Below are 22486 nucleotides of genomic sequence, written 5' to 3' on the forward strand. Positions count from 1 at the left end.
AAAAAAAAAAAAAAGAAAAAATAATATGAAACCTTCATGACCTTGGGTTAGGCAATGGTTTCTTAGATATGACACCAAAAGCCAAAGACACAAAGGAAAAAGTAGATAACTTAAATGTCATCAAAATTAACAAATTTTATACTTCACAGGACGCTGCAAAAGTGAAAAGCCAGCCTACAGAATGGGAGAAAATACTTGCAAATTACTTATTTGATAAGGGATTTCTATGTAGAATATATAAAAGTTTAATGCTGGGCATGGTGGCACATATGTGTAATCCCAGTACTTTGGGAGGCCAAGGTGGGAAGACTGCTTGAGCCCCAGAGTTTGAAACCAGCCTGGGCAACATGGCAAGACCTCATCTCTACTAAAACTTTAAAAATTAGTAGGTGTGGTAGCTCATGCCTGTAGTCCCAGCTGCTCAGGAGGCTGAGGTGGGAGAATGGCTTGAGCCCAGGAGTTTGACGCTGCAGTGAGCCATGATCGTACCACTGCACTTCAGCATGAGCAACAGAGTGACACCCTGTCTCAAAAAAAAAAAAAAAGACCAAGGACTTGAATAGTCAATTCTCCTAACAAGATACATACACAAATGACCAATAAACACATGAAAAGATGCTCAACACTATTAGTCATCAGGAAAATGCAAATAAAACCACAATGAGATACTAGTTCATACTCACTAGGATGGCTGTAATCCCAAAGATGGACAATAACAAGTGTTGGTGAGGATGTGAAGAAATCGGAACCCTCCTACCTGGTGGGAATGTAAAATGGTACAGTTGCTGTGGAAAACAGTCTGGCAGTTCCTCAAAAGGTTAAACCTAGAGTTACCATGTCACCCAGCATTCCACTTCTAGGTATATAACCAAAAGTAACAAAGACACGACTCTACAAAAACCTGTACATGTAGGTTCATAGCAGCATTAGTCACAACAGTCAATAGGTGGAAACAAACCACACGACCATCAACTGATGAATGGATAAATGAAATACAATACATCCATCCAATGGAATATTATTTACAATAAAAAGACATTGGCCAGGAGCGGTGGCTCACGCCTGTAATCCCAGCACTTTGGGAGGCTGAGGCGTGTGGATCATGAGGTCAAAGTTCAAGACCAGCCTGGCCAACATGGTAAAACACTATCTTAGTTTTAATACTACAAACATTAGCCGGGCATGGTGGCATGCAACTGTAATCCCAGCTATTTGGGGGGCTGAGGCAGAAGAATTGCTTGAACCCAAGAGGCGGAGGTTGCAGTGAGCCGAGAGCACACCACTGCACTCCGGCCTGGGCGACAGAGTGAGACTCCGTCTTGTGGAAAAGAAAAAAAAAGACATATAGTCCTGATACATCCTACAATATAGACGAGCCTTGCAAACATGATGCTAAGTGAAGAAACCAGTCACAAAGAACATTTCATATGATCCCATTTGTATGAAATGCTCAGAACAGCCAATCCATAAAGATACAAAGGAGATTAGTGGTTGCCAGAGGCTGGGAGGATCTCTCTGGGGCAATGAAAATGCTCTAAAATTAGATACTGGTTATTGCTGCACAACCGTGCAACACCTAACTGCAACCTACTAAAAGTCATTGCAGGCTGGTCACAGTGGCTCATGCCTATTAATCCCAGCATTTTGGGAGGCTTTGGAGGAAGGATCACTTGAGCCTAGCAATTTAAGAACAGCCTGGGCAACATAGTGGACAACATTTCTACAAAAAATTAAAAACTTAGCAAGGCGTGGTGGCATGTACCTGTCGTCCCAGCTACTTGAGAGATCAAGGCTGCTGTGAGCTATCATCATGCCACTGCACTCCAGCCTGGGCAACAGAGTGAGACCCTGTCTCTAAAAAAGTAAAAAATAAATAAATAAAAGCCATCACATTATATACTCTAAATGGGTGAATTGTATGGCATGCAAATTATATCTCAACAAAGTTGTGGAAGAAAAAGTGTGCTTGGGAGCAGAAACAAGAAATCCCAGAAAGGAGGCCCCCCTGCACCCATGTATATATGCATCTTTACCACTGTACAAAAGCAACAGAAGTGGCAGCTCAGTGAAATCAGAAAAGCTGTCCAAATCATGCCTCCTCCTCCTAAAAAGTCAGGGAAATGAAATTTATAAATAAAGAGCATGAGAGAAGTAGCAAGGTCAAATCCCCTCAAAGTCGTTATTAGGAAAAAGAGAATAAGGAACAGAGTAACACCTCCCTGGACAACAAAAGTATGCTAAGTGAAAGTTGCACATCCCAGGATGAAATCACTTTTTGTCAGCCCCAAACAAATTAAAGCTGGGAAAGCACCAAGGAGGAGAGCTCCTGCTTGCACGTCTAGAATAAAGACTCAAGGACTTTCTAAATAACACCACAAGAAATCCCTTCTTTAGGACTGCAGCAATTCAGACAAGATGCTCTTAAAATAACACTTGCCCAGTAATGCATCTCCACCAATGAACCGATGCCAACTCTGGCTCTGAGTCTCTGAATCCAGTGAATTGTTTCCAAGCTAGCTTATGTGAACTTCTCCTTTTGCCAATAAAAGCTTCCCCTTAGCCTCCTCTCTTTGGATGCATATTTGGCTTACCATAGCTGTGCACTGCGGACTATAATCCTGTTTTCTAATTCCCAAAGAAATTCAATGTATTTGGAGATATTTTTCTCTGGTGTCTTTAGTGTGACACTAGAAAGACATGCTTAAAAAAAAAGATCCAAATTGTTACATTCTATTTCAAAACAAGCTAAAAGACATGGAAAAATACAGGACATCTCAGGAAGTGAGATAAGAAAGAATTGGACAATTGAAATATTGAGAAGTGACAACTAGAAGATTAAACCCAAGAATGAATATACATAAGAAATAATGAGAAAATTTTAAAACTCAAAAAGAAAAAAGAACCAAAAAGGATTCAAGAGAAAATGACAAATACTGAAGATGGGCAGGGAATGTGTCGGGTGCATGCCATGCTGGCGCTGTGACTGCAGTTCACAGAAGCAGTTCCTGCAGGACACAGTGACTCCCACAGCCCTGGAGTCCCTGTAACTGACCTCCCTGGGCAGTGAGCACCAGTGCTGGCCCCACGAGGCAATGGCAAACCCACAGCCCTCCTGCTACCTGGAGAGGCTGTCCAGAGCCTGGATGAAGTGGTCTGTCCCTGAACCATCCTTCTCGGGGCTCTCCATCAGAGACATGGTGGCAAAGACCACGTCGCTGGCCAGGAACTTGTGCTTGAACCCAAAATGAATGCTGAAAGTCTGCATGCGCATGTCCTTCATCCTGTCACAGGAGCAAACACAGTTGTCACTCTCAAATTGTGGCCACGTTCTCATGGCCAGGCAGGCCAACAGATGTGCTAATGTCCCTCACAGGCCTGAGCTAATGCTTCTGGCATGGCCATGCTGCTCAGAGGATGAGGCAGGTCAGAACATCCAGACATACCAGCCCTGCTGCCCAGAATGCCTGGGCACCTTCTTGTCAACAGCTGCTCAGGGGGCTTAGGAGTGTGTGGGGTCCTCTTCCACACCCTAGCATGCCAGCTAGCCAGGGTGGGAGAAGCCAAGGGCCTCTAGGAGTGCCCATGGACTTAGTAGGGCAGAACTCACCCTAAACCTGGCTCTGTGGCCCATTTGCTGCCTCCAGTGAAACACACTGGGGTCGACCTCACAGGTCCCACAGCGGCCCTTGGATCCAAGGATCCTAAACCTCACAAGCTTGAAGTCGTGCTATTTTTAACCCAAAAAGAACTCTAGGCTTTAGAAATGGCCAGGCTTGGATAACACTCAATTGTACATTTTTGGTTTTTTTTTTTTTTTTTTTTTGCATCATTTTAGGAGCACAGTTAAAGTAGAACGCTTCACTTTAAAGAAGCTAAATCCAGAAAAATGTGTTTACCCAAATTTATTTGCAGACTCTTCAATCATCTCCCGCAAATTCTCCTTCAAGGAGATGTCCATGGCCTGGAACTTCTGCTTCACCTGCTTCAGGGGAAGACTAGAAAGAGCAAGCCCAAGCCACATGAGCGAGGTCACCAAACACCAAAGGGTGGAAAGAAACCCAAACCAAGGGTAAGTGAGGATTTCCCCACACCAGCATTTATACAATGTTCTGGGATCTAGGGTGAGGAGCTTATGGCAGAGCAGGCTGCATTTTATAACTAAGTTAGTCACAACAAAGCAGAGGGGCTTTTCCCCTGGGGGTGGCCAGGGCTGGCGCTGCAGGCCCAGGCAGTCACTCACCCCATGTCTGCGAGGAACTCTTGGAGCCGCTTCTGTCCATGCACAGACCACAGTTTGAACCTGGCTGCGGTATAGCTGGTGTTGCACAGGCTGTCGTGGAGGGACCAGTGCTGGTAGAGTGCCAGGCGGAGGCTTGGTCTGCAGTCAAGGAGCATGCAAGCACCCCCTGGTCACCCTGAGCACAGAGCCCCACCCTTGTAACTCCAGCAGATGGGCCACTCTTATGGTGGGGCCCTTCCTCGCCGGGCCTGCCTGTATGACCAGGTATTCCAAGGGTGATCTGGAGTTCTTTGACCAAAGGTTTAAGCTGACCCATACAGAGAGCTTGTAAAGTGACTGGCACAGACCACCATCCCTGTCTGACAGGCAGAGAATCTGGAGCGCAGGGGTCTGCAGAGCCCATGTGCTGTGGTCACACAGAGCAGTCATGGTCACACATGACGTGGGAGGCTGGGCGTCACCAGCTTGTTGTCCTGCCCCTCTGGCTCCATCTAGCCCAGCCCTCACTACCACCTGTTCCTCTGGAGAGCCCTCCACTGGGACCCCATCCACGAAGCCCCTCATCCTTAGCCCTTTTCCTAAACTTATCCATCACTGCTCCTGGCACTGTGAGCACAGCTGTGTGTGGACCCCCCCCCCCCCCCACACACACACACACACACAGTGGACTTCCTCTCTACAGGACGAGAGCCTGGTCCTCCCCGCTTTCTCAATATGCTCAGTCCCCACTACTGCCCCTCCTAACTCCTGGGGACTCCCAGGCCCTCGGACCATCATGCTCCCTGCCCACATGCCAGCAGCTTTCCGTCTAGCCCTGGCGTCCTCAGCTCCCTGACTCCCTCCCTCCTGCCTCAGTCACAAACTCCCACAGTCCCTGGACAAGTGAGCCCACCCTGCCATCACATGATGGAATGGGCTCCTGTGCACAGTGGCTCCCCTCCCTGGGAGTTCAGCTAGCCCTGCCCCTTTCCCCAGGCTCTGATGGCCACCTGACTCCTGTTGTGCCCACACTCACTCTTCCTCCTCCCCAGCCATCACAGTGCAGAGACAAGGCAGCTCCGTCCCTGACATCATGCTACCTGATTGCTCATTGCCACTGCTGCAATCTGGCCCAAGCCACTGTTGTGTGGCCTTGGAGAACTGTGACCATCTCCTCGCCCCCAACCTATCTCTACTGGGCAGCCAAGGGTCCTTTTAAAAATGCTGACTCAAACTCTGGTCACTCCACAGCCTCCCGCTGCCCTTGGCTCACAAGGCCCCCTGCTCTGGCCTCCTGACACCTGACCCCAGCCAGTCACCTAGCACCTCCTGTGCTCAGTACAGCAGCTGCCACACTGAGTGGCATGTGTGTGATGTGGCCTCCCCATAGTCTTTCCTGAGCATTCCACCAATGTCCCATGTGCTTCTCAAAGAAATATCACACTGTGTGATTACATGGCAGCTCCCTTCATCTTTCCCGACTGCATGAACCACTGCCTGCACTGTATGGGGGGCCCGGTGCAGACTTGCTACCATGTCCAGAGCCAGGCCCACAATAAGCACTTTACAGGGATGCGCTGGAGAAGGGTGATACTTCCAAACTCAGCTCTGGCATTTAGAAGCCAAAGTCACACAGATAAGCTGGGGTAGCACATCACAGCCCCTTTTCCCAAAGCTTCCTGTTCCACCTTCTTTCCCTCCTGGGCATGTGGGCCAGAGCCCACAGAGGGTGACAAAGCAAACAAGGCCCACTGAGCAGAACCCTGGAGGCGGGAGTGCTGCCTATCCCACCCTCAGACTGGGCCACAAGGATACTCATACTCAAAGGAGATCCTAGTGCAGTCCACAGACAGTGTATTCTCCTCGTCTTCGTTCCGGTGGTTATGGCGGGACACGTGGCGCTGCAGGACACCGACATCAGTCACGTATTTCATTCTGGAAAAAAAAAAGCAGCACAAGTCTTGGCTGGTTCCCTCCAGCCCTTACCAGGCGGCCTGGCCCTACGCTTCCTAGAGGCCTGCCCACCACAGAAGCTGCTCCCATGCAAAGACTAATGACATGCAGCCTGCATAGAAACCAAGCAGCCAGGAAAATATGACTGGATGGAGCTGGGGGATGTGGTCTTTGGCCTCACCTACCTCCTGTCCTCATGGGTCTCACACCTCCTGAGAATGGGCACTGCAGAGCCCACAGCCCACACAGCCAAGATGACAGACCCCGAAAGTGACAGGAATCCACAGCAGAGCAGGTGAAATGGTCTCTATAAACTTTACAAAATTAATGAGGGCAGGGGGAGGGGAGAAATGAAAATGCACCCAGCTCACAGCACATCAGCATCAGTCTCTAGGTTGGCGTGCTCTCTGACTGCTTCCTTATAGCTACTTGGTGTCTACTGCCTCAGAAGCACGTAGACCCCGTTACAAGATTGTAGCTTCCCTAACTGCTCCATAGATCACAACTTGAACCTTAGGAAACGCTGTTTTCCCTTTGAGATATTACTTTGGGTCCCGCATACTGATGGAGCTACTGACTCAGTTGCTCTGCAGGACCCCACAAGGAGCTGACTCACGCAAGAGTACAGTATGCACACCCTGATGATTTCATCCTCCTTGCCCTGCCAATCAATGATCCTAATTTTCCAGCCCCTCACCTTTCACAGTACCTTTAAAAGCCCCAGCCCAGGTTGGGCGCAGTGGCTCACGCCTGTAATTCCAGCACTTTGGGAGGCTGGGCGGGCGGATCGCCTGAGGTCAGGAGTTCGAGACCAGCCTGACCAACATGAAGAAACTCCATCTCTACTAAAAATACAAAATTAGCCAGCATGGTGGTGTGTGCCTGTAATCCCAGCTACTGGGGAGGCTGAGGCAGGAGAATCGTTTGAATCCAGGAGGTATGGGTTGCAGTGAGCCAAGATCCATCATTGCACTCCAGCCTGGGCAACAAGAGCGAAACTCCATCTCAAAAAAAAAAAAAAAAAGCCCCAGCCCAGAACTTTTCAAGGAGATAGATCTGAGTCCGACTGGCCAACATGGTGAAACTCCGTTTCTACTAAAAACAGAAAAATTAGCTGGGCGTGGTAGCACACACCTGTAGTCCCAGCTACTTGGGAGGCTGAGGCAGGAGAATAACTTGAACCTGGGAGGCAGAGGCTGCAGTGAGCCAAGATCGCACCATTGCACTCTAGCTTGGGCGACAGAGTGAGACTGTCTCAAACAAAACAAAACAAAACAAAACAAAAACAAAAACAAAAACCCCAAACAAACAAACAAAAACACATTATGCAGAGCCTAGCCCCTTATGGGCATTTGCCCCTGGTTTGGTACCCTTCGTCACTCTGTGGAACGGACCCAGAGACAAGCCCAAGTGGCCACTGAGCTCCATTGAACTTTGGGTTGCTGCCAGTGCCCTGCCTGTTGACGGGGAAGGTCAACTTTCGGTGCATAAATTGCTGCAGCAAAGTAAGTTTCTGGTTGTTTTTTGTTTTTCTTTCTTTCTTTTTTTAATAGCCTACGGCACCCGGTATTCCCAGGAGGTCTCCCATCCAAGTACTAACCAGGCCCGACCCTGCTTTGCTTCCGAGATCGGGCGCGTTCAGGGTGGTATGGCCGTAGACAAGTTTCTGGTTTTGAAAGACACCTTAGGAAAATTTTCTCCATGCAACCAGCACCTCCTTTCTCTTCTGATTTGCTGGCCTCCTTGGAGGTCTTGTGGCCTCCTCAGAATCTTGTGGCATATTATAATCCTTTCTTAATTGGAAATGACCCAGACACCCAACAAGCATCTAAAATAATTTTAGGATTTTAAGCTATGTAGAAAGTTTACACAGACAGAGCTGCCTGGGCAATATAGAAAGATCCCATTCTCCACAAAAAGGTGTCGGGGGGGAAGACAAAGTTTACCTACAAGCATTCATACAATTTACATTTCACTTTTTTTTTTCTTTGAGACAATCTCATACTGTCGCCCAAGCTGTAGTGCAGTGGCACTATCTCGGCTCACTGCAATCTGTGCCTCCTGGGTTCAAGCAATTCCCCTGCCTCAGCCTCCCAAGTAGCTGGGACTACAGGCATGTGCCACCACACTCAGCTAATTTTTTTGTATTTTTAGTAGAGATGGGGTTTCACCATGTTGGCCAGGATGGTCTCAATCTCCTGACCTTGTGATCTGCCCACCTCAGCCTCCCAAAGTGCTGGGATCATTTCATTCATTTTTAAGTTTGCCTAGATTACTTATGAAAACTGAGCTGTTAGACAAAACTAGTCATCATTTCAAATTATTTCATTGTTAATCTTCTTTTTTTTGAGATGGGGTCTTGCTCTGTCTCACAGGCTGGAGTGCACTGGCATGAACATAACTCACCGCAGCTTTGACCTCCTGGAATGAAGTAATCCTACCACCTTAGCCTCCCATGTACCTGGGACCACCTGTGTCACCATGCCTGGTTAATTTTTCTCATTTTTTTGTAGAGACAGGGTCTTACTTTGTTGCCCAGGCTGGTCTCAAACTCCTGGGCTCAAGCAATCCTCCTTCCTCAGCTTCCCAAAGTGCTGAGATTACAGATGTGAGTTGCCACGCCTGGCCTTCTTAATAATTTTTATAGCCTGTGAGCATCAGATATTCATCTAAGAACCTTAAAGTTAAATGAATGTGTATTTTTGCTGATAACGCCCAATAATATTAATCCTATTTGTCAAAAAAATCATACAAACAAAGATCTTTCTGGTTTTGTTTAGGTTTATAGTCTTATAACCTTTCGTGCAAGGTCCTGACACCCTAAATATCCAGCTGTGACAAATATAAAATCAGTCAATAAACTCAGAAAAAAGATGTATGCTGATAGTTCTGAAGACGTTTCTATTTTCATTTTACCAATAATTTTAAAGCCAGCTTATTTACTAAAGATCATTTAAGTCACATGAACTTGAAAAATATTTGAATTTATTTACTTCATTTATGAGCACTTATTTATTTATGTCAATTTGGTGCCATATAGACACAACATATAATACATGTACATATATCTAAATTTATGTTAACCCACATACACACACAAAGATACAGCTTTTACTGTAGTACTCTAGCCATGAGATAGCAATACAAACTCGTCAGTTTCTAAAAGAGGGCTGGATCCAAATTATTTCTGACAAAATTGGAACCACTCATATGAATAAACTTTATCCCAGTAGGTAATTCTATGAAGGCTGTGAACCAAAATTTTGAATAAAGCAGTTTCTATAGCAGTTTGATTTTAAAAACTTCTTTTACCCTTTCTTTTTTTCTCCAGTTTTAAAAGTTTTCAATGACTACATTTTAGCTACAACTGGCTGAGCTGTATAAGCAAAACGAAATCTCCAAGTAGCCCTGAATTAGTAATATCATAAACAGTGAGTCTTATCTCAATAGCACTAGCTTAACACCACCAGATTCAAAGGAGGCAGAAAAGAGACAGGGATGATAAGGGCTCATCCCTGTAATCCCAGCACTTTGTTGGGGTGGGAGGATTGCTTGAGTCCAGGAATTCAACTTAGGTAACATAGTGAGAACCCCTCTCTACAAAAATAAAAAACCAACTGGGCATGGTGGTGCACGCCTGTAGTCTCAGCTACTTGGGAGGCTGAAGTGGGAAGATTACTTGAGCCCGGGGTTGGGGGAGCGGGTGGTCAAAGCTGAAGTGAGCTGTGATTGCGCCACTGTACTCCAGCCTGGGCAACAGAGTGAGACCCTGTTTTAAAAAAAGAAAGCAGACAGAAACATTCCCATAGTTTTTCCACAGGAATTCCTTCCCTTAGCAGGTAAGTTACCCACTGCACTAACCTGATGAAGACATATGTCTCTTGCCTTCCCAATTTCAAACAAAATGCAGCCCAGCGCCCAGCTTAGAGTAACCAAATCAGTATTTCTCATTCCAGACAATATACACACAACAAAAATGCAGACACTAATCACTCCACTCTGTGTCCAGATTTGACGTGGCAAGGCTCACACTTGCCCGTCAGCCTCCAGCACCTTTGATTGGGGAGGGTGGGAGGAATTACCTCCAACCAGGAGTTCAGTGGGTGGTCTCTGGGCAAGATGAAAAAGTGCATGGTCAACCTGAGTTAGGCCTGCTGAGCTTCTGCCAGCAATTCCTTCAGGGATCCCTTTCATAAACATAAATAAAAAGACAAAGACAAACAAAACACCTTCTGAAATAAAGTTACAAATTTCAGAAGTCAAGAGGATTTCTTCCAAGCAGTGCCCTTTGTTCTCCTTCCAGTGTAGAGGAAGTCCCCTCAAATGAGGCCCTTTCTATTACTAGGGAGGGTCAACAAGACCTCAGAAGAGGTCACAAGACTTCAGAGGGAGCCACAAGACCTTTGAAGAGGGCACGGGACCTCCAGGGAGCCTAGCAAATCAGAGGAGAAAGGGCTGCTGGTTGCATGCAGAAAACTTACCTAAGATGCCTTTCAAAACCAGAAACTGTCTTTGCTGCGAGCAGTTTATGTCCCAAAGGTTGACACTGCCCCAACGATAGGCAGGGCACCAGCGACAGCCCATAGTTCAGTGTCTCTGGGTCCTTCGCCCCGAAGGCGAAAGGCACTGAGCCATGGGCAAATGCCCACAAGGGGCTCCAGGCTAGGCTCACCATATGTTAAAGAACCAGCAGGTTCATATGTCCGCTGTGTAGTAAGACTTGTTATTCTGAGACAACAGAGTTTGCAGCAGCAGAAGAGTTTCATGATCGTAGGGCACTGAGTCTGGAGATGGGAGGAGACCCTCAAATCTATCATCTTCTGGGCTGGGGTTTTTGAGGGAACTGTGGAGGGTGAGGGGCTGGAAAATTGGGATTGTTGATTGGCAGAGCAAGGCGGATGAAATCATCAGGATGTGCAAACTGCACTCTTGGGTGAGTCAGCTCCCCATGGGGCCCTTTGGAACAGCTGAGTCAGTAGCTCCATCAGTTTGCGGGACCCAAAGGAATATCTCAAAGGGAAAACAGCATTTCCTAAGGTTCCAGTTGTGATCTACGGAGCAGTTAAGGAAACTACAATCTTGTAACAGGGTCTGTGTGCTTCTGAGGCGATAGACACCAAGCAGCTATAAGGAATCCATCAGAGAACACGCCGACCTAGTGACTGACGCTGATGTGCTGTGAGCTGGGTGCATTTTCATTTCTCCCCTCCCCTTGCCCTCATTAATTCTGTAAAGTTTATAGGGAGAATTTCAAGTACAGATCCTTTACAGGAAGTGCCACTGAGCACAATGAGAGCAGGAAGACCCCACTCTATGTTCCAAAGGGCCACCAACCAGGACAGTGACTGTGGGGCCTCACCTGAGAGACAGCTACACACCAGGAACAGTGCCTAACAGTGCATGCACCATGGTGTTTCTAGCTCCTACATTATCTGTGCACAGAGTCCATGCTACTCTTAACACAGGAGGGAACCGAGGCCCAACGGGGCAGTGGGCTGTGCCAAGGTGACGTGTCCAGGCAGCGGCCCCAGGTATGAAACTTGGGCTTCTGTCCTGTGGGCCTCATTGCAAGACCCAGACAAGGGCAGAGCTAGCGAGGCAGGAAATAGTGGCATGGGGCCTATTCAAACTGCAAGAGATCAGCGCCCAAGCGGAGGCTGTGCCAGGTGACAACTTGGGGACATCTGGATGGGTCCCCTAAGAGGGCCAGCATCTTGGAGTCTAGGTCCATGCCAGTCCCTAAGAGGTTCTGCCTGATGGCCACTAGAGAAGGCTGGACCACTTCCTGCATGAGAGGGGATAAAAGAAGCTGACTCCACCACACCCTGCAGCATCTGCATTCTGAGGCAGCCTTGCAGCTCACTGTCAGAGTCTATCAGATGGAGAGCCCACCACTGACGGCAAAGAGGGGTTCTGCTTCACACCAGCCCTCTTAAAATTCTCTGGAGCCTTCCCCTTGCCTTTGAGGTCAAACCCCTACTCCTTGGCAGGACATCCAGGGTCCTCACTAGGGGTTCTCATTCCGCCCCCCACCTGCTCCTGTGCCATTTATCCCCAACCCCCCACCTACTGCATGGGCCATACCTCAGCACCTTCCTCTAAGCCTGGTCCTGCCCATAGCACCCAGCATAAGCAGGGCACTGGGAGTGAAGCAGGGAGGCTGGCTCCACCTGCCTGATGAAGAGGTCACACAAGGCCAAGGTCACTCGGCAGGTACTTAGTTAGCCCTTCCTCAGTAACAAAAGCCTGGGACGAAGGAAGAGGGCCAGCCCTCCCTTCTCAATAGGACCCTATGGGGACCCTGCTAAAAACTTAAGGGCTATTGTCAGGCTGTGCACCTGGTCATAGCACAGGGCTGACCCTGCAAGCCAAGGGAGCATGTCCTTACTGAGTGATCTTGTCTTGCACCCACTGGTCCGTTAGTCCAACGATGGCCCACCTGGAGGGAGAGGAGAAGGCAGTGAAGCCGGCCTATAGCCCACCTGGGCTCAATGAGGCCTGGGGGATGGAGTGAGGTGATAGAACCCAAGTTCACCACTCTTGGGAACATCCTGCCAGTGGGGCCAGACCCTGGCTTGCCTCAGTCAAGTGGCCTCTCCTTGAGGTGGAGAGATTAGAAGGGTAACTGTGGCGTTGCAATGCAGTGTCTGCCACTGTGGGAGCTTTACGTACTCAGAGGAAGAAAACCTCCCAGGACAGCCATGGCAGCTATGACAGGAGCCAACACTCCTGCCCACTCCCAGGCCATGCCCCGCTCTTGTCCTGTACCCCAAACCCCAACACTTGTAGTAGAGTTAATGAAGGAAGATGGCAGAAGCCTGTGCTCAGCTGTTGGTGACCCTGGTGTCACTTCACCTCTCTGAACCCCTCATGTTATCTACCCCCAGCACAGGGGACCCTAGTCGTGTTCACATCTACTCATCCTGCAGCATAAAGTGGCAGGTCATAGAGTAGCAGCATTTAGGCCTCTGGTGAGCCTTCAAGGCTCCTGTCTCCAGGTTCATCTTTTTCCTATGAAACCCAGGTGAGGTCTGGCTTCACCAGCAGGATGGCCAGCCCACAGCAAGAGTGACTAGGTCCACTGGGCCCAGTCATGCCAGGTCTGCTGGTGCCATCCTTCAAGACCTCCTCTGGGCTCACTGTTGAGGGGAGCATAGGATGCTCTGTGCAGTGAGGCAGGGAAGCCCAGGAAGGTCCTCCTCCAGGAGTGGCAAAATACCTCAGCACCCCATCACATCTCCCAGTGTGGCATGCCTCAGAGGGGCCCCACCTCAGTTGGTCTTCCATGTTTGCATTTTTGCATCATGTTTTTTTATGTGTTCTTGTGCTGTTTCTGGGGTGTTCTGACATCACTGCCAAACTGAAAGGCTTGTAAAGGGTGGGCTGTCAAGGGCACTGCTGAGCACAAAGCTGGTGCTCACTGAAGGGACCCCTTCCCCAGTGCTGACTCACGTAACAGGGGTAACACAATAAAGGTTGCTGCCTGGGCATTAGAATACTACACTCAAATAGCTCAAGCCTGTGGCCAGAGATAAGAACTCAGAGGCCTCTCTCCACCCAGCAGGCTGAGCTCCCACTTTCCCACCGCTTCCTTTAAAGGGCCCATCCAGGCATTTGCCCATGAACTCAGTGGCCACACCCTATTCCCTGCATATGCTGCAAGCTGTCATGTGTGCCTCTATCTCTCTGTCTGACCCTTCATTCCTGCCTCATGTGACCTGGGGACAGAGGGCTGCCCTCCCGATTCATGGTATCCTCCCTGCCCAGGATCTGTGAAGTAAAAATCTTTGAATTGGCTTCCTGTTGTGGTGGTGTGTTGATCTTGCACCTTCCATCAGAAGAACCAGGGGCTCCCCAGGACAGCCGTTCCCTGGGACACCAGGAAGAACATAAGGTCAGGTCCCAGTGTAACTTGACACAGGTCAGAAAAGAGTCGCAAGGTGTCTGCCAGCATAAACAGGTTTCCCATGTGAGGGACCCCTCTCATGGGCTGGACAACACGGCATCAGGCCATCTGCCAGGTACAAGAAACATCCTGTGAAAGGCCCACAGTGAACAGCACGTCCAGCTCCTGTCGCTTCCCGTGAGGGCAGGGTTGCCAGCACTCTGGTGCTGCAGCTCCATTTAGTATGGGGCTCTCAGAACAATGTGGCAGTCACACACTGTGTCACCATTCCAGGGCTCCTACCTGACCTTACCACGAGACCTTTGGTGAGAGACCCTAATCCTGGTTCTGGGGCATGGGGATTATTACTTCCACACAACAGAGAAAAGGACTGAGTGACCTGGCTGAGGACAGTCAGTGGGCACATAGCCAGGTGCTGGTTTGCAGTCCAGGGAGCACAGGTAAGGACTGGCAGAGACCAACAGTCCAACAACCTCACATAGAGGTGATGACAAAGGACCCCCAGGTCTAGAGGGCGCTTCACACTCACCCCACAAATGCCCTGAGGCCCTAATTCTGTGCAGAGCATCCCAATCCCCACAGTAGTATGTCCAGAGCTGGAGGGGCCCTGGCCAGACCACCTCTAACAGAGGAGAAAACCAAGACTCCCGGTAAGAGTGTGGAGGTGGTAAAACCAGGGCAAGTCTTCTACATTCTCTTTCCTCAGAAAGACTGCAGATTTCATTTCTAGATCAACCCAAATAGAAAATGACCAGCATCCCTGTCTGTGTGCCAAGTGCCCTGTGTGCTGCCCCCACAGCGGACTCAGAGGCAGGATGGTTCTTCCTAAATCAAATTTTGCCTCCACCTGCCAGGGCTGCAAGGATACCTAGCAAGGCCTGCCTCCTTTTTTTGGAGACAGCATCTTACTCTGTTGTGCAGGCTGGAGTAGGATGGCACAATTGTAGCTCATTGCAGCCTTGAACTTCTGGGCTCAGGCAATCCTCCTGCCTCAGCCTCCTGAGTAGCTTAGACTACAGGTATACGCTACCACTCTCGGCTAATTTTTTTTTTTTTTTTAGAGGGAGTTTCATTCTTGTTGCCTAGACTGGAGTATAATGGCCCAGTCTTGGCTCACTGCAACCTTTGCCTCCTAGGTTCAAGCAATTCTCCTGTCTCAGCCTCGAGTAGCTGGGATTACGGATGCCTGTCACCACACCCAGCTAATTTCTTTTTATATTTTTGGTAGAGACAGGGTTTTACCATGTTGACCAGGCTGGTTTCAAATTCCTGACGTCAGGTGATCCACATGCCTCAGCCTCCCAAAGTGTTGGGATAACAGGCATGAGCCACTGTGACCAGCCAATTTTTTTTTTTTTTTTTAAGAGATAGGGTTTCATTACATTGCCCAGGCTTATCTCAAACTCCTGAGCTCAAGTGATCCTCCTGCCTTGGCCTCCCAAAGTACTGGGATTATGGATGTAGGATTAGGATGTGAGCCACTGCAAGGGCTGCCTCCTTCAAACCTCACACTATTCTGTCACCTGAATTTACTGGCACAGGCTGACCAGCAGGTGTGGGGAGGCTGAAGCTGTATCCTCTTCCTACACTTCCTTCCCCTGTTGTGCGAAGCTCCCAGAGCTTCATAGTTAGGAAGATGACCAGGATCACACACATTCCCAAAAAGGGGCTGTGTCTGACACTCCTGGTGGGGACAAGGGAATTGCTCTCCCTGTGAGAGGACAGAGCTGCTTATGTGGCACTGACCAAGGTAATACTCCCACACAGCTGCTGCAGGGGCTACGTACCACAGCATGTCATTCAGGTCCTTGGACAGCGTCCATGCCAGCTCAAACATCACCATGGCTGACTGTAAGGAAGCAGAGAAATCTAAGACTCACAGAAGGGGCACATGTTAGGGCTAGGCCATGCAGCCAGCTGGACCTGAGCCTGCAGGGCCCTGACCAAATGCCTGCCGATAGAGGAACTGCTCGGCCAGGGCAGAGTGCGAGAGTACATGCTAAACTGAGAGAAGTGACAGTAACTTCTTAGCTAGCTAAAATCATTACTGTCTGTATACTTTATCCTGCAGCAAGGGAAGAATTCACCTCGTGGGGGCAGCCCAGATGTGCAGCACTGGCTGGGGCCTCTTTGCATCTCCCTGGGTTCCTCAGTAATGCCCAAGGCAGGCACTAAATCCCAGAGGCCAGGAGACACCATCACCTGCCTGGTTCTGTATCTGCACACTCCTCCTGCCCTGCTTGGCTGGCATCCTCAAACACATTCCCAGGAAGGCCAGGTGAGGCAGGGAGGGCCCTAGGTCCAATTACTTGAATATTAAAGAGGGAGGAGCCTCAGGGCCTCCTGTGAGGAGGGTCTTTCCAACAGGGCCGTCCACATCAGAGGACTCCCCTAAACAAAGGGTCTGATTTGGTAAGAGACCTCAAGGAAGACTGGTGTCTGACCAGAATACCCTAAAATCCCCTTTGCTGTGAGATGCTGGGCTTCCTCCAGGGAGAGAATTTCCAAGGGAACTGGCCCCATATATCAGGAGGGAGATATCTTCTCTCTCTCTTTTTTTTTAAATTAGGAAGATATGCTCTCTAAGTGAGCATCAACAGCCTCCCCGCCAACTGCTTAGAATTTTCCATTTGCAAGGACTGAGCAGAGAGAGCAAAAGGATGATCCTTCAAAGGACAATGGAACCTTGACAATAAAAGCGATATGGGAAAAACAGTGCTTAGAGTTCAAGGTCCCAGTATTAAATTCTAAGACTAAATACAGGATATTTTATTGAAACTTATTTTCTAGGGCTCCTTAAGGCCCTGAGCTCTGCTTAACACTATCAGCACAGGTTTTCTACCTAAATTCTGTTTTGTAAAAGACACACTGATGTGCCATTATAAGTCTGTAGCATTTTATCTTCTTGCACAGAGATTAGTACAAACTCATTCTGTATTCTTGATGATGAACAAAATAAAAGCTGCTCTTCTTTGATCACCTATTGGGTGCAAATGACTATCTTAATAAGACAGAGGTTTAAGGTCACACAATGGGAAGCCATGGAGCTCAGATTCAAACCAGGCTTTTGTAGCTCTAAAATCTATATTTCTTCCTCACATTTGAGGACACTGACCCCTGGAGTCAGAATTTTATGGTCGGTTCCACCTATTTGTACTTACCGATGTCCCATGATATTCATACTGCTCGTAGTCAAAGAGGATGTCTCTTCTGTAATGACATAAAATTCAGGTCCTCATCAGGAAGTAGCAGTACAGGAAGCCAAATGTTTTGGAAAAATGCTAAACTTGACAGCATTCAATGCAATGAAATGCAAATTAAATCATGGTACTATTTGTTTTCACATATTGACCCCTTTTCTTTTTTTTTTTGTGAGGGGACAGGTTCCTGCTCTGTCTCCCAGGCTGAAGTGCAGTGGTGTGATCACAGCTCACTGTAGCCTTGACATCCTGGTCTCAAGTGATCCTTCCACCTCAGCCTCATAAGTAGACGGGGTTACAGGCATGTGCCACCACATCCAGCTAATTAAAAAAAATTTTTTTTAGAGAGACAAAGTCTCACTATGTCGTCCAGGTTGGTCTCAAACTCCTGGGCTCAAGCAATCCTCCCACCTTAGCTTCTCAAAGTACTGGGATTATAGGCATGATTCACCACACCTGGCCACTTCTTGACTCTTTAGTGGAATGTATAATTACAACGTTGGGAAATTAACACAAACTGCCAGTGGCAATGTATGATGTAAAGTGGTATAGTCCCAGAATTCCATTTCAGAGTAATTGTCCCATAATTACAATTCAAAGGAAAAAGCAAGACAAAACTTGCTGTGTGTAAAAAGTAATTCACTGAAACCTTATTTACAATGGCAAAATACTGGTAGTAACCTACATTTCAAAAAGAAGGGACACTGCCAATTAAGTACTATGCTCTTTAGAAAGCCTGTTCAGAACTATTTTAAATGGTTATATTAAGTAGAAAGATACCAAATCAGATGTATATCATGTAAAATATGCACAAGTATGTATAACCCAGGAATAGAAATCCAAACCCAGAATCTCTTTGAATTAGGCGGCACGATTATGGATTATTTTCACTTTTCTTTCCTTATACTTCCTGAAATGGTTTCATACTATCCTTTTTTGGTTTGTTTTTAGAGACACGGTCTCGCTCTGTCACACAGGCTGGAGTGCAGAGGCACAATCATAGTTCACTACAGCCTTGAACTCTCCTCGACTCTCCTCCTGGGCCTTCCAAAATATTGGGAATACAGGCACGAGCCTGTATTCCCTACATTGTCCTTATCCGAGGGGGCGGCCTTCCTCCTATGGCAGTGGCAGGAGTGCATGCCCTCAGCTGAAACAGTGGGAACATTGGCTGGATGTCCTGGGAGACCTTCCATGATGGATCCAGCAAGGGCTTCCCTCAGGACCCACCTCAAGGGCACTGCTGCATGCTCACTTCAAGCTAGAATAACCTTTCCAATATTTCCATTTTAGAGCACTTCTTATAAAGAATTTGTAAATCAAGATATCTAACTGGTAAAACTTGATAAAAATAAAGTGCCAGGGCCATGGCCCCTAATGGATGGCATGTATCTGGGAGACCTTGAGGCTGTCCTGTCACTCATGGGACTGGGGAACAACCTGGAGCTCTTCTCCAATGCAGCGGCCAAAGGTTCACTCCCAGAGCCACTGGCCCAGAGGTTCTAAATTGAATGAATTATCCTGAGACAGAAAGTCAGAGGTGTGGGTGGCACAACAGACCCCCAGGCAAATGGGCTCCTGGTGCCAGGAGAAGCTGGAAGCACAGACTCACCTCCGGGCTTCCCACTCTCGCCGCTGCCTCCTCCGCATGGTTCGCTCCACTATTTCCTATACAGGGACAAAGAGAACAAAAGGTGGAGCAAATGCACTAGGAATTTATCCCCATAGCCCGAGAAGGTTCCGATTTGGCAGAAGCCAGTAGGCTCAAACCCCTGAGAGAGAACATGGTCACACCAGTGCCCTGAGTACAGCCTGTTCCTATGGAAGAGAAGCGTGGAGGCAGGGAATAGCTGGGCCCCCTTCTGGCTCCCAGCTCTGCAGACACCATGGGCAGAAAGAGTGGGAGCTTCCCAAGCACCTGCTCCAGGTAAAACTGTGTTCATCCACCCTAGCTGCTGTCACCCACAGCACTATAGGATCCAAGGTAAGCTCACGCCCATTTTCTATCAGCTTCCATGTCAGGATGGATGAGAGCTAATGTTTCTTATGTTCTACATGTATTAGCAACTAGTCTAATGTTACAAGCATGTCATTTAATCTTCACAACAAAGGCATGGAATAATGGGGTGGGTTTAGAAATCCATGGTCTCAAGACTCCTGCTTCCGGGAAGATGGACTAGATATATTTTTTCCCATAAATTAAATATACTGAAAACTCTTCGACATCATAGATCAAACAAACAAAGGAAGGCCAGGCGCAGTGGCTCACAACTGCAATCCCAGCACTTTGGGAGACCAAGGTAGGCGATCACATGAGGTCAGGAGTTCAAGACCAGCCTGGCCAACATGGGAAAACCCTGTCTCTACTAAAAATACAAAAATTAGCCAGGCCTGGTGGCACGTGCCTGTAATCACAGCTACTTGGGAGGCTGAGGCAGGAGAATCGCTTGAACCCAGGAGGTGGAAGTAGCAGTGAGCAAAGATCGCGCCACTACACTCCAGCCTGGGCAAGAGAGCAAGACTCCACCTCAAAAACAAACAAACAAACAAACATAACAAAGTAAGACTCTGAAAGGTAGAAGTGAAGGCAGATCAGCTGAGGACTCAGGGACAAGAGGAACAACACAGCAGTGTGTTCCTTGAGTTTTCCTTCTGGATCATATATACTAGACTTGGAGCTGAAAAGCCAGCAACCTAGAAATACCAACAGGTGCAGACAACCCCCACAAAAGCTGCTCTGTCTAGTCAAAGGACTGGGAAGGAGCAGCCTCCCAAGACAGAAAGCTTTTAGGCAATAACCCATCTGTCCTAGCCAACACCACCAAGAACACTCATAACCATCCCAGCAAAGGCCCAGTGGGAGTCTAGGCTCCCATCCTTGTGAAGCTGTAGCAAGGCACCCCAACCCCTCTGTCTGGTGGTGTCAGAGAGGCCAAAGAGGGAACGGAGACTGCCACCCCTGCTGGTTGGTAAAAAGTCCATGTCCCACCTCTGCCCCAATGGTGGAAGAGCCTAGACTTCCACCCCCACCTTCCAGCAATGAGAAATTCCTCCCCTCCCTGCTAGGAGGGTGTCAGAGGTAGCAGAGTGGGAAACCTGGAGATTCACTGCCCCAGGTGACAGACATCAGGTGGGGAACCTGAACTTTTACCTCCACCTGGCATCACTGCTCCCTCCTTGCCAGAGCTGTGTCAGAGAAAGCCAACTAAAACAGAAGACTTAAAGAAGACATGAAGTCTCATAATATAATATAAAAATGTCCCGGTTTCATTCGAAAATCACTCATCATACCAAGAACTAAGATGATCTCAAAATGAATGAAAAAAGAAACCCACCGATGCCAACACCAAGATGACGAGTTGTTAGAATTACCTGCCCAAGATTTTAAAGCAACCATCATAAAAATGCTTTGACAAGCGATGACAAACGATTGAAACAAATGAAAGCCGGGAAGTCTCAGCAAAGAAATAAGATATCAAGAGACAGGCGTTCTAAACAGAGTTTAAGAAAGAACGAAAAAGTATATATATACAGAAGAAAGTTTAGAACTGAAAAACAGAACTGGAATATTAACTCAGCGAATAGCCTCAAGAGCAGAATGAAGGGGACAGAGGGAAGAATTAGTGAACTGGCAGAAAGACAGAAATTACCCAGTCTGAACAACAGAGAAAAAACTAGACCACCAAAACTACACCCTCTGGGACCTGCGGGGCTACAACAAAAGAGCTAACACTCACGTCATCGGTGCCCTGAAGGAGAGGAGAAAGAGGGCACACTGAAAACACACTTGAAGAAATAATGGCTGAAAATTTGTTAAAAGACATAACCTGCTGGCCAGGTGCGCTGGCTTATGCCTATAATCTCAATACTTTGGGAGGCTGAGGTGGGCAGATTGCTTGAGGCCAGGAGTTTGAGACCAGCCTGGCCAACATGGAGAAACCTCATCTCTACTAAAAATACAAAAAAATTATCCAGGAGTGGTGGCTCATGCCTATAATCCTGGCTACTCAGGAGGCTGAGGCAGAATTGCTTGAACCCATGAGGCGGAGGTTACAGATCCTTCAGCCTGGGAGTCAGAGTGAGACTCTGCCTCCAAACAAAACAAACAAACAAACAAAACATAAACCTGCAGATTCAAAAAGCTGGGTAATGGGAGGTAGAGGTTACAGTGAGTTGACATGGTGCCACTGCACTCCAGCCTGGGCAAGAGGGCAAGACTCTGTCTCAAAAAAAAAAAGAAACAAATAGGATAAACACAAAGAAATCCACACCAAGACACATCCTAACATCCTACTCAAACTTCTGAACACTCAAACAAAATCAAAATATCTAAAAAACAGCCAAACAAAAATGAGACTTTAATAATAGGGAAAAAGCCTGAATGACAGAGGATTTTTCATGAGAAACCACGGCAGCCAGAGAAAGTGGTACAGTATTTTCCAAATGCTGAAAGAAAATAAGTATTAACCCAGATTCTACATCCAGTAAAAGCATCTTTTAGGAATAAAAAGAAAATCAAGAAATTCTCAATGATGGAAAACTAAGGGAATTTATCACCAGCAGATCTCCCCAAAAGGAGACTCTTAAATAGAAAGGAAATGAAAAAGGAAGAAACCTTGGAAGACTGGGAAGGAAGACAAAAATACAATAAGCAAAAATGAGGTAAATACAATAGGCTTTCCTTATCCTCTTGAGTTTTATAATTATGCTTGATTACTGAAGCAAAAATCATAATACTGTACATGTAGAGGAAATATTTAAGAAAATTATATTATAAATGGGGCCGAGTAAAGGACATTAAGAGAAGATAAGGATGGGTGTGGTGGCTGATGCTTCTAATCCAGTACTTTGGAAAGCTGGGACAGGTGGATGATCACCTGAGGTCAGGATTTTGAGACCAGCCTGGCCAACATGACAAAATCCTGTCTTTACTAAAAATACAAAAAATAGCCGGGCATGTGGCACACACCTGTGGTCCCAGCTACTGGGGAGGCTGAGGCAGGAGTACCACTTGAACCTGGGAGTTGGAGGTTGTAGTAAGCCAAGATTGTGTCACTGCACACTGTACACTAGCCTGGGTGATCAAAAAAAAAAGGAAGGTAAATTAGCTGGGCATGGTGGTGCGTGCCTGTAATCCCAGCTGCTCAGGAGGCTGAGGCAGGGGAATTGCCTGAACCCAGGAGGCGGAGGTTGTGGTGAGCCGAGATC

The 22486-nt window shown here is 47.7% G+C and overlaps 1 protein-coding gene and 1 pseudogene across 1 annotated transcript in view; both read right to left on the bottom strand.

Annotated features, from left to right (window-relative positions):
* Positions 1-22486, bottom strand: part of CDC45 (cell division cycle 45) — a 42038-nt gene that overhangs the window by 8709 nt on the left and 10843 nt on the right. The window contains exons 6-13 of the mRNA XM_017512076.2: positions 18891-18946; positions 17240-17288; positions 15866-15927; positions 12561-12611; positions 6035-6154; positions 4241-4372; positions 3897-3995; positions 3120-3281 (exon numbers count right to left, since the gene is read on the bottom strand). Of these exons, the coding sequence (XP_017367565.1) occupies positions 3120-3281; positions 3897-3995; positions 4241-4372; positions 6035-6154; positions 12561-12611; positions 15866-15927; positions 17240-17288; positions 18891-18946 (731 nt within the window). The remainder of the gene's footprint in view (positions 1-3119; positions 3282-3896; positions 3996-4240; positions 4373-6034; positions 6155-12560; positions 12612-15865; positions 15928-17239; positions 17289-18890; positions 18947-22486) is intronic.
* On the bottom strand, positions 7724-7832 carry LOC119468626 (annotated as a pseudogene).

This window comes from Cebus imitator, unplaced genomic scaffold (genome assembly GCF_001604975.1).
Source record: "Cebus imitator isolate Cc_AM_T3 unplaced genomic scaffold, Cebus_imitator-1.0 Scaffold461, whole genome shotgun sequence".
NCBI lineage: Eukaryota > Metazoa > Chordata > Mammalia > Primates > Cebidae > Cebus > Cebus imitator.